Genomic DNA, 12733 nt, shown 5'->3' with positions numbered 1-12733 from the left:
AATTGTATTGATTGTATGACAATTACAGAAATTCATGATACTCAGAAATAAAAGTTACATTACATTGCAAAATTGTGTTAAAAATCTAACTTAATCTCGACTAGTCAGTAAGATACAAAACATTTGTTCTTTTTTTATTTGATGAAATGTAATCCTAGAATCAATTATTTTAACATTCATTATTGTAAAATGTGTGATATATACAGTAGTTATTTTGAATTTGATAGAAAATTGAATTAATTAATTCATATTTTTATAACACAACCCTATTCTTGCCATTTGATTGGTTAATTTTGTATTATCAATAGAACAAATTTCAGTTTTTTACTCGGGGTACCAGAGTCTAGGACTCGCTCATCTTCTCCTCTTCTTCCATCTGGACACTATTGAGCCAAATTTCAAGTCCTACTAGTTCTTTATGCATCGTCTGACGGCTCTGAAACATGGCATGCACATACTAGGGTAATAGGTGAACAAAGCTATAGAGAGAAAATTTCGTACTTCAACCGGATGCAGAATTATGACGTCATGGTACCAATCGAAAAAGTGCGATTTATAAAGTGCTACTCCTCCCTTATTCAGTATTGAGCTGGGATTTGGCATGGGTATACTACAGGGACATGTCCTCAAAGCTATAGAGCTGGATTTTTTAATTTCAAACCGAATGCAGCCATATGACGTCTCGAAGATGGTACATTGGTGCCAAACGATTTTCGTCAGAATATAGCCGTGTTTGGTGTCATTTCAAAGGTCTTGACTTGGAGAATAAGAATATATACAGTAAAACCTATTTATGATATTGTGACGTCACTTCTGCTCCCGGAAATAGCAAAAAATCACTTGAGATTTTATAATTTACCGTAATTATGCCATTTCCGGTTATGTGACGTAACTTTTCATAATATAGCCGTATTTGGTAGCGAGGTTATTGATGTGTATGTGACGTTACATCCCGTCTTATGACGTCATTACAGCTTCTTTTGCTGTACCCCGAGTATCACACATTCATGCTTGTTATAGATAATCTTCAGGAAATAGTAGCTTCTTTTCTTTTCAATAAGTAACAGATTACAGTAGCAACATCTGGCTGGTCATCAACATGATCAACAGGTACATGTATTGGCTTTTTGATGATGTACTTGCATTAGGATCATCAGTAGGAGTATTCTCAGTAGGAGTGTTGTTGCAAGCATTAGCAATATCGGTAGTAGTGTTGCTGGAATCTACAACCTTCAAACAAAGTAAAATTTTTGTTTGTTGTACTCCGCTGTAGGTGTAAATGACTTCATACAATCCGGTGTCATTTAATTGTAAATTGGAAAGCCGGAATTCATATATTCCAGTTTTATGCTGTGTGTCATCAAGTGTATAGCGGTCAACTTTTTCATTGTTTTTATATAGCACAGGTGACAAAGTTGTGTTTGAAACCTCTATGTTTGCTTTAAAAACGTAGTCTTCTCCAACAGATTTCATCACTGTTTCTGTCATCATCCCAGCATCTGCACAGCAGGCAATGGTCAAGATAAGTATCACTGTAAATTAGAGATAAAGAAACATTAAAAAAAAATCTTTCTTTATATTACTAGGTATTAGGTGGGTTCAGGGGGAGGGGGGGGGGGGCGGTCAGCCACCACCCCTACATAAAAAAATAAATCAACTGGTATGCTAAAAATGTAATCTTTGTTTTCTAAACAATACTATCCACACCCTCTATTCACCAGCCATATGCCTCTGTTGTTCTATTTATTTTATTCCTGTCCACTCAGGCAGCGCTTGCCTGATAATATATCTATCTATCTTGTCCAAGTGACAAGTGATGCCCAAAAGCTCTGCTAACTTTTCTGGATGTTTTACTTTATCGTTTTGATTTAGCTTTTCGCTTTTTTTTATATCTCCATTGAGATCCAGCCACTGATACCCACAGCATTGTCATTTTTTCAGTAATTTGCCTTTGGATTTATATATATATATCTATATATCTAAATTGTTATACTATGTTAAAGGTTCTTCAATAGGCCTATCTATTGCTAAAAAACCCTAATTTCAAAAATTGATATGAAGTTACTGTACACACATGTACCATCCATTCAGAATGGTGACACAGTAGTAAGTTAACAAGTACAGTATACATAACTTTCCTTTAATAAGAATAATACACCCTAATAAATAAGCTATATACAATAAATGTTTACAAACCTTGGTAAACCATTTTTGTGTAACCACGCCAGAATAGCAATACACTATAACTTGTGACTTCACTGCACGATGACAAATGATACATTGAGAAAATAGCTTTGATACATACAGGCATTGTAACCACATGAATAACGGTAGGCGGCGTGAACAATAGTCAATTTGTCACTGGTATTGATTTAAAATTGAATTCTATCTATACTACAAAATGCGAAATATTTTTCATTTATCCTGATTCCAATATTTTTATGCTTTCAAGGAGGTGGCAGAAAAAAAACACCAGGTAAATACTTTTTGTTTCCTGACATAATTTAAAAAAATTGTTTAACAATTTTAGAGGAATAATACAATTACAATTTTTTTTAATTATGTCAGGAAACAAAAAGTATTTACCTGGTTATTTTTTTCCTATTTATTTTTTTTATAATAAGTATTATAATCGTTATTTTTATTGACTTTTTCACACTATGGAAATGTTTTTTGGCAATGCATCTCATACAGAAATCAAGTAAATGATTTTTGTGTATTTTTAAAGGAAAACTTAAACAATTGTGTAAAATGCATTTAATACAAATACTGCTTTACAATATCATACTTTTATGTACCCATATCACATGCCATTGATGAACAGCACACTGGCAGTTTGTAATACTAGAATTGTTTTATTGAGTGGCCGAATTTGTTTTTTGCAAACTTTTAATCACAAAACATAACTCCTTTTTCGTACAAATTTGACAAGTTATTTCTCTTAGTTTCAGAACCAGAAATGAAAGCATGGCATAGATAAATACTGAAAAAAATGAGAACTACAGTACTGTATGTCAAAAAGGACAGTAGCTACTATATGAGAGTGTGGCACAGTGTGCTGGACTTCTGATCGTGGGATCGAGAGTCCAAGTCCATTGCTTGTCGCATGTTCTCAGGCAAGATACTTTATTTACGTTTACCAGGTGTACAAATATAGTAGGTACCTGGTAAAGGTAAAAGCACAAACTGCGCTGATTACTAACTGCAACATTATGGAATTACATTGTTTCGTATTAAGGACATGTCCTTTCAGAAAAAAATGGCCTCAATCAGTCTATACATTTAAAATTATATTGTTACAGTACTTTGCTTTACAATACATTTGTGCATAAAACTTAAAAACAAAATGTTATAAGGTATAGTGAAAAAGTTTTAGTGCACAGCAAACAATATAGTATAGCAGTATCACCTTGAAGACAGTCTAGGAGATTTATCAGTGAAAACAGTGGTTCCAATTTGACCTCTTAAGACATAGATTAAAATAAATCATGAACAAGAAATAAAAAATGTTTCACATTAAAGCATGTAACATAAGCATTAAAAAGAAAATTGTAGTTTAAAGTTGATTGCTAGTAAGTTTGTATGATAAGGTTGTTTGTTTTAAAATAAATGAAATAATAATAAAAAATGAAATGCTTTTCTAAAGTTATTTAACATTTAAACAGAAATTTCTCTTAAAATCACAACCATCTTTGCAAGTCTTTCAAAATCATCTGAAAACCAGGGCTAACACATGGGTGTTAAAGTTGACCATATATTGTGAAAAGATGATTGTAAAAGACATTTTTGAATAAATAAATTAAAAAGTACTTACATTACATTCTCTGAAAATTCTCCAATCCACCTATTTACACCACATTTCATAATATGAAGTCTCTCTCGTGTTTTCTCTTCCTCAGATAGAAGACTACTGTTGAATTCTGTTGTCAATTTCCGATGATTTTCTATCAGTACTTGTAGTTGGGATAGCTGCTCAGTATCTCTATCACTTAATACCACTGTGAAATGTTTGGCTAGCTTACTCCAACTCTTTTCACTGATGTTTAAACGTCTGGCAGTGCTTATCGAATTTGCTTCAGTAACCTACAAATAAATTGATTATATTCAATAATAAATATAATTATTCTTACATTATTCTCCCCCCATTCTTAAACGTTGTCTGTCAATCATACATTACAATTTTCACAATATTAACGCATGCCAAAAACAGAAAAAAATAGAAATATCATCTTTAATGAGGGTGGTCTATCCAGTTCCAATAAAGACTGATTATTAAGGGCTCTTGAAAGGTTAAAAAAGATAAGTACATAATTTCTTATTTCTTGAGTCTTTAGTGTTGACAATCTTCAATAAATAAAACAAACCTTAAGTGAGAGATTGTATGCCGCATGGCACCACAACTCTCTTTCATTGGCAAGACTAGCAACTTGTTTCTCAAGCCTCTTCCGTTGGAGCTCATATAACTCATGATATTCAGTAAGCAAACTAGAGATAATAACAATACAATTAATTATACTATTACACAGTGGAATATAAATGTGGGCTGTGAGCAGTGATCAAGTGGATAGAACTGCTGCAACTCGAGGTTGTAGGAGTTTTAAACATGTACAAGTATGTATAAGTTTGAGGCACTTGCCAATGTCAATTTCTGGCTTCAATGAACAAAACAAATAATGATAAATTTTGTTTGTATTATATTCTAATTCCTATTCAGTAACTTCTTACATGTTTCATTAAGTACATTCAAAGTAATTTAGTGTGTATTATAAATAATAATCAAAATTATTTAGAATATTTTTAAAATAAAGCAATGAACAAAAGCTGATTTATTACAGTACCTTGAGTTCTTTTCTGATTCTTTCAAAGCTCGTGCTAACTGAAATGAACAAAATGTAAAAACCATTACACTAAAAAAATATATGTACTTGTTATAGATTTAGAATATAGTATTCTTCTTTTCGTTCAGTAAAATTTGTGAAATATAATATCTACTCACATCTTCTTGCGCTTGCTGTGCTTGGTTAGTGACTAATTTATCATGCTGTCTTACATCAGATAACTCACTGCAAAGAAATTTTAAAAATTACAATTTTTTTAATTAAAAATTTAAATCCATATGTATATGTTGTAATACAGACATTTTAAGATATATATATATATATATATATATAATTATTTTCACTTTTGCAACTTGGTATAAATGAAATCTAGTTGACATTCAATAACAGATAATAATCATCATCTTGGAAATGTTGAGTTGATTAGGTGGGTGGAGTTAGACACAAACAATTTCCTGCATTTGTTTGTTTACATTTCTTAAGCTCTGTTTACACTATCAAACTAATTTGACAAAAAAAGTGTGATGTGCCAAAATAAGCTAGTGATATGCCCAAATATGGTAGTGATATGACATCACCATGTCCATATATGGGCACATCACATTGTTGTCACATAAAGTTTGATAGTGTAGACAGAGCTTTAGGAAGCAGTTGACCTGGTCTGAATATAATTCATGGTTCATTTATTTGTTTTATTAAACTTAATGAGAGTCACTCAAAACAGTAAAAGCTGACATATGCATGTAGGTCCTCAAAGATGTGAGTGGTTTCTATGATGCGACTGGTCGGCAAGATTGTATTTTAGTGAGCAAAACCGACAAAAATGCTGTATTGTATTTAAAGTTAAAATAACTTCTTACAATGTGAGATCAGATATTGATGTTTTGAATCGAAAAAGTTCTTCCGTCAGTCTACGATCCAAAGCTCTTTGTGCCATAACTTCTTGATGCAGACTTTTCACTTGTCTGGGAACTTTATCGAGAAGAGTGCAATATCTTTGTCGCAATTCAGACAGTAGTTCACCACGCTCTGCACACTCAACAGTTACCTGAAAAAAGTAAACAACAATTAGTCCACTGTTGATTTTGTTATGTTATCCATACACAAATAAAATGAGTCTGAATCAGCTTTAAGGTCATAATTCAAACTACAGACTATTGAATAGTCAGTCTGACGGCCATTGGAGAAGTGTTATAATTTGATAGTGTTTGTGTTGAACATCAAAGCCCAAGGATGTATAGTACTGTAGGTAGAGCATTTAGTAGAAGTTTAGGAGTTTCAGTTCAGAGATAGTACAGGTTTCTCTCTTAAAATTGAGTATTGGCCTATTTAATCAAAGTAACATTTTCAATATGTATTTACTGTACTTGTGATTATGGCAATACTTTATAAAGGGGTTCCAATATCCTAAATACCTAAAATCATGGACAAAATATAGGCACTATAATATTAAATATATGCACTATTGAGATGTTTTGTTAAAAAATTGAAATTTAGTAGAAGATCGTTTTGAAATATCGAGAACTTTTGCAATTATCAGGAAACTTGGATTCATTTCATTTCATTGATTGTCTTTTTATAAATAATAAAAAAACAACAGGTCACAAGGTACAGAGCACTTTAGGGGGTAGACGGGATTGTCAAAAAGTGAAACAAAACACATCAAGTGATGGTCTGTGTAGCGATAGTGACGTTCTTTGTACAAGCACATAAATTCATTACATATGGTTAACACAGACATCAACACCATATCATCAATCAAAATCATCTTATCATAATTACCTGTCTAATTAATTCATGGAATACAACATTGTATATGGTCTGTTCCTTCTTAATCAACTCTAACAAGTTGTGTATCTGCGTAGGACCATTAATCTCAACGTCCTCATCATCTACGCCTGCCTTTTCCAGCATAGCATTTATTGTCTCTTTAAGTTGAAGAACTTCATACCGGCTCGCAGGTTTTCTGTACAAATTTAAGTAAACATTAAAATAATTTTATCTTATTAAATTATTTTGCCCAAAAAAGGAATGGTTTCTAGAACAGGGTTTTTCAAGACCAAAATATTTTACTACAGGCCTTGTCTAGGTCTAGTCTAAATTAAATCACATACATGGCATATTTCCTGACTATGGCATAAAGGGTAACAGAAAACCTACTCTGAAGGTGTCTTCATGATAGGTGTTCTACTGTACCATGACTTTTTAAATAATAAATTCTTCATAAAGAAATTCTCAAAGACTGTTTGAAATCAAAGTTATATCTGGCTTTATTTAGGATTTTAAATAGCACAATTTGATTTACAGGTATCTCATGTACTTACAAAGAAGGAAAGGTGATCGGTGCTTTGTTTTCATCTACCAGATGGGTTGTATATTTTCTATAATAAATACAAAAATCGTATAATCAGAAAAATAAAAACACAAATTTTTGTATTATTATTGTTTAACACTACCTTGCTTTAAGCTTCGAAAGGACTGAACTTAATTTTGCTTTGACCACAAAAATATCAATCCAAACGGTGGCTAACATGCTCTTAGGGTTTTAGCGATAACTGTCCACCTACTAGAACTCCTCAATTACGGTAATGAGGCTGTTAATTAAATCTTTGTGAAACCAAAGAAAAACTAACTTCATGAATAATCCAAGTGTGAACAAAAGAAGTACCGATAGTCACCATGGTTATTTTACCATTTTCAAGTATAGAGTATCATGGTCTTGACGTCACGAAAAATGCGTTCAACCTGCCTGAGTGACTCCAAGGTCACCAATGGTTTGGAATAGGCTTATTGAAGTAGTCATTTTAAAACATAATAATTTTCAATAAAAACAAACTAAAATTTCAAAAGATCACTAAATATTTGTTTTTAAATAATCTATTTATTCTTCAACTACAGTTTAAGTTAAAAAAAATCAAGCTAAGATACATAATTTGATAGAAATACAGATCTTCACAGTTTATCAACATAGTAGCGTTGAACGCATTTTTTGGTTGGCTAGCAACCATGCAGCGCCCTCTATCGTTGTGACGTCACACCGTGATACTCTATAGTGCAAACAAGACTTTGTGGCACACAATTTTAGAAGTACCGATAGTCACCATTGTTATTTTACCATTTTCAAGTATAGTGCAAACAAGACTTATTTTATAAATGAGGCTCTTTCTGCTTTAACACTGTCAGCAAAGAGTGACATTACTATCAATGCGGTCTCATGATTATATTTTATATCATCAAACGATAGAAATTTCAAACATACTCATCCTGAAACTGTAGGCTTTGCACTCCTTTTGATTTTACTACATGATACTCTGAAGGAATCAAGGTCTCAGGAACGCTCATTGGTTGCTGTGAATGGAAAAAAGTATTCATAATTAAAGCTCTGTCTACACCATCAAACTAGTGTGATGTGCCAAACTATGGTAGCGATATGCCCAAACATGGTAGTGATATGACATCATCATCTCCATATAAGGGCACATCAAAATTGTTGTTCACATAAAGATTGATAGTGTAGACAGAGCTTTAGAAAGTGTAGAGCTAGCAATAGTAATATCTACAGTTTGTATCATGATTGATATACTAGAAGAACTGGTTGTCACAATGGCAGAAAGAAAGTTATGGAGGAATCTAGTCATATAACTTCGGGTATATCCCGGACACAGCGTCAGTTTAGCCTGCGACTGCGGTTAACTTGACAATATGAAGAAGCCTAAAAAGATAAATCACCTTAATAGTATCCAGATGATCTTTGTGTTTTTCTAATCCTCTTATTGTACTTCTATCTGTCATGTCTGGTTTCAGAACAGGAAGATCAGCAACAGGCACATCATACAAAAATGATATGTCCCTGAAAAAAAAACATCAAAATCATTTTTGTGCAAGTGTAAAGTGTGTAATGTACTGTGACATTACAATCCGATGTCATCAAATCAGACAATGATCGGTAATTTGTTTTTTATGGTTGCTAAGAATGTTGAATAGCGCCCTCCACAAGTTGTTTCAGTAAATGTTATGACTTACTTACCATAAAGTAAAAAAAAGGTATATAAATAATCTCCTTTTTTTCCACAAGCCAGATGAAATTATTTGACCACTTTAGTATTTCTGTTAATTAAATAATAAGATTGAACATAGTGTTTAGAAAAAAGGTAACTGACCTCCCAGCACCAGTCATTGATTTTGGATGATTGGTCAAATGTTGGAACTTTTTTCTTCTGTTGGGATAGTTCCACAGGTTAGCTGCTGGTGCATTACCTTTACTGATTGAAGCCTGCAATTAACATAGAAATTATGAAGAAATGTATATCAGTTTAAAATAGAAATATACATGGAATATAAACATATAGAATTCTTTCACTAAGCTAGTTTAATGTTACGATTGTGTATTGATTTAAAATGCACTTTCATTACATTCGAACAATATTTTATATTTATCCCACGTATTTATTCCCGAAATTGATCTATTTATGTCAATTATTTTAATAATGTTTTAAATATTTTTGTTGCACATTTCGCAAGAGATACAATAAAGTAATTATTATGGTTACATTAGTAGAACTACATCTTTTGGGACACCTCAACTAAGGAGATACTTTGTTGGATCCTGAAGGTGTCCCCTATGTGTTCTACTGTACAACAAAACAGCTACAAAATCATGTTTTATTACAATTTTTTTTAAAGATGTATTGTCCCTTGAAACACAAAAAAATGAAGGTCAAAATATTCTAAATTTAAATTGGCCATATCAAAGTAATATTAAAGTTATTCACTTTAAGTCGAAAATTCGAGCTAAAAGCAACAAGTTTACGTAATTGACAGGTAAATTAGTTTAACTACATTTCGTCTGGAAAATCGTCGCGAGCGAAAGTAAACAAGGATTTAAAACCACGAGTACGCATTATGCATATGCTAATTAAGATTGTTTACAACTCGTCACGGTTGAGAAGGTATTTTCACACAGATCGTAAGGAAGTTTTATGATTATGCATACAGAGTAGCCAAACAAGCGCGTTTCATTATGGGGTATGTTTTGATCGAAAACATTGACTGGAAGTCAGAGTTATTTTTTTAACAAAAAAACGTCTGTATTTCAGTTAAATGATTTTTTTTCGACAAATTTTTGGTGATAGTTAATAACTATTATGATATTTCAAAATGACCCACCTTTTTTCGAAATCTGTTATTTTTTATTTTTTTGGAATTAGTCAAAGGGACAATACATCTTTAAATATCCGACCAACTTTGCATTGAAAAAAGCTTAATTTAGGTCTGTTTTTAGAGAAAGGGGTTTTGGAAATGATGTCTGTAAAAAATTATAAAAATAAAAGATTAATTCAAAATAACAATTAAAATTGCAATCAATTAATTTAAAAAGCTATTTTAACCTGCTAAATGTTTTGCTATGGTAAATGCACTAGTCAATTGTATCACCCCAGGGAGAGGTGCACCATTTACAAATACTTATTGACGCAGGGGTGCTTAAAAAAACCTAGTTGGTACATCAATGAACAATGATGTGTCAATGTCCGTCATTTTGCCACCCACCATATCATGAAAAACATGGTCACAATGCGTCAAAATGGGTGCATCATGGACACCTAAAGGTAAATCACTTTTATGCATGTGTGCGGCATGGTATTCATAAAGGTATGAGGCACATCAAACTAATGACGCCCCCCTCCCAGGGTCGTATTGTGGGTCATACAATTGACAAGTGCATGGTACTCTACATATTAACTATGATTTACGTACATTTTTGGTTTTGTGTGGAGTTGGAAGACCTTCTTTTGGAACCGGCTTTGGGATCTTGGTGAGGGCGTTCAGAATCTCCTCAGGAATGAATTCACTTTGTAATGACGTTGGAAGTGGTTTAGATTTATCAATGTAAGCATCACTGGATTTCAAATCTGGAAGCACTCCTATAAAATATTATTTAAAAAATTATTATATATTATGTAGAAAAATACACATTCATTCACAACGTGGTGTTTCAACGTGGTAAAGCCGTATTATTGTGTGACATTGACAATGTAGTAGCTCAATAAATAACTGTGTGAAATTCTATGCAGAGGGAGAAGGGAATTTTTACAAAAGGAAGAGTACAATTAAATATTCATAGTGGCAATGCCACAATAATTTTAATAGTAACAATTGTAAATTAAACTAGTAACATTGTAAATGACTAGTAGTAATGGAGGTCATCAAAGAAAACAAAGATATAAATTATCTTACCATCATCTCTACCAGGCATGATGAACATTGGGACATCCTCATTTGATAGATCTTTGGTGTCTGGTATAATACCCACCACAGCAGACATCACCAGATTGTTGTTCTAGAAACAAAAGAAGGTCCAGATATGAATTTAAGGTTAGGTTAACATGCTCAAACACCAAATTTGTAAAAGTGTTCTGTTTGAAAATAGACACCCACACAGTCGCCCCATCGCAAAGTCGCCACATTGTTACATTTAATAATAAAAGACAAACATATATAATCTACATATTATAATCTTATACTAGGCTAGGCCTAGATTTACAAATTGTCTAGCCCTAGGCCTACTTAGTTTAGGCTAGTAGGCCTAGGCTAGCCTACAACACTAGGCCTAACGAATACAGATCACTCCGGCCGCGCTTCACTCACAGCTATGGAGCGCCCAATGAGTCTTTTACAACCGAGACACGTTTTTTGTAGAGAATCAAAATAAACATTTGTAACATACAGTATATTTTTTCTCTTTCAGGATCACAACATCGCAAGTGTTTTAAAATAGGTCTAATGCTAAAACAAAATAATTTATGTGTTTTATCCAATGTAATAGGCTAAGTATATTAATTGTAATGTGATTAATTAATGTAATTGATTGCAATGTACCCTATATGTCATATTATTTTTATCATATATAAATTAAAATATAAAATCATTGTAAATTGGACTGTACAAAAATGATATATTAATTCTTGATACAATTCCAGGTTTTATGCTTTATTAGGAGAGTGTGGCGTTTATGTTATACTTATTCCTTCCATGCTGATTAGTAATCATTAGCATTAATTAGACGGGTATTTGATTATTTGAAAGGAAAAAGTTAAGTTAAGTTTAGTTTGAAAGAAAAAGCAGTTCCAACTTCTTTGAATGTTAATGAAAAAAGTAAAATTGTTGCTAATAATAAATATTCAACTAGCCTAGGCCTAGTTCCATTTAAATTCTTTTTTCTTGTAATTCTTTTGGTCACCAAGAATTTGTTATAACACTGAACAGTATAGAAATGGGCGCTCCATACTAAACGGCCCCTTTTTTTTGCACAGGAAGTCGAATTGAATAGCGGCCGGAGTGCATAATACATCGCGCTAAACTGATACGGCGGCCGGAGTGATCGGCTTCCGGCCTAGTAGACTACTAGGCCTAGGACCTACTAGCTAGGCCTAGTTAGAGGTTAGGTAGGCCTAGCCTAGAGCCTCTACTCTAGCCGCCCTATTTAGTAGGTTAGGAGGCCTACTCTAGCTAGGCCTAGGCTAGAGGGCAGGCCTAGCTAGGCCTATATACTATAGAATAGGTAATTATTGCTCTCTAGACCTCATCTAGTAGGCCCTATATTTAGACGTAACATTGACATTACCTTTATAACAATAATTCTATAATATTGATTGCATTTAATATTAGGCCTCCTAGGGCTAGGCCTACGTGGTTGTCAGAAAATAAAAAATGTGGATCGTCCCCCCCGCGTTGTTGTTGTGCGCGACCGGTCGTCATGGTATTGCTAACCCGCCCTCTGCCGTCAAAAAAGCAAAGACAAATAATATTTTAATTTATTTACTCCATGTAATAATAAAAAATTCAGTAACCTAATATTTAATAATATTAATAAGATTAATAAACTGAAAATACTGATT

The 12733-nt window shown here is 32.8% G+C and overlaps 2 protein-coding genes across 4 annotated transcripts in view; both read right to left on the bottom strand.

Annotated features, from left to right (window-relative positions):
* The window catches only part of LOC144836861 (axonemal dynein light chain domain-containing protein 1-like), a 28316-nt gene extending 15744 nt beyond the window's left edge, over positions 1 to 12572 (bottom strand). For 2 of the 3 annotated variants that reach the window (XM_078691753.1, XM_078691756.1), the window contains exons 1-13: positions 12460 to 12572; positions 11073 to 11175; positions 10593 to 10759; positions 8999 to 9111; positions 8568 to 8688; positions 8098 to 8186; positions 7163 to 7219; positions 6621 to 6804; positions 5699 to 5886; positions 4997 to 5063; positions 4839 to 4876; positions 4365 to 4485; positions 3815 to 4083 (exon numbers count right to left, since the gene is read on the bottom strand). In XM_078691753.1, coding sequence (XP_078547879.1) covers positions 3815 to 4083; positions 4365 to 4485; positions 4839 to 4876; positions 4997 to 5063; positions 5699 to 5886; positions 6621 to 6804; positions 7163 to 7219; positions 8098 to 8186; positions 8568 to 8688; positions 8999 to 9111; positions 10593 to 10759; positions 11073 to 11160 — 1502 coding nt within the window. In that variant the 5' untranslated portion in view covers positions 11161 to 11175; positions 12460 to 12572. Of the gene's footprint in view, positions 1 to 3814; positions 4084 to 4364; positions 4486 to 4838; positions 4877 to 4996; positions 5064 to 5698; positions 5887 to 6620; positions 6805 to 7162; positions 7220 to 8097; positions 8187 to 8567; positions 8689 to 8998; positions 9112 to 10592; positions 10760 to 11072; positions 11285 to 12459 lie in introns of those variants that run through there. The other variant, XM_078691754.1, reaches the window with a different exon arrangement.
* LOC144836939 (uncharacterized) lies at positions 97 to 2254 on the bottom strand. Its single transcript, XM_078691887.1, has 2 exons — positions 2197 to 2254; positions 97 to 1532 (listed from the first exon to the last, which is right to left on the bottom strand). Exons 1-2 carry the CDS (start codon positions 2207 to 2209, stop codon positions 1069 to 1071), a joined length of 477 nt encoding a protein of 158 aa, XP_078548013.1. The 5' UTR covers positions 2210 to 2254; the 3' UTR covers positions 97 to 1068.
* Positions 12573 to 12733: the final 161 nt, after the last annotated feature.

This window comes from Antedon bifida, chromosome 3 (genome assembly GCF_963402885.1).
Source record: "Antedon bifida chromosome 3, ecAntBifi1.1, whole genome shotgun sequence".
Classification (NCBI taxonomy): domain Eukaryota; kingdom Metazoa; phylum Echinodermata; class Crinoidea; order Comatulida; family Antedonidae; genus Antedon; species Antedon bifida.
The sequence above is the reverse complement of the archived record's forward strand: the minus strand, read 5'-3'. Positions and strand labels throughout refer to the sequence as shown.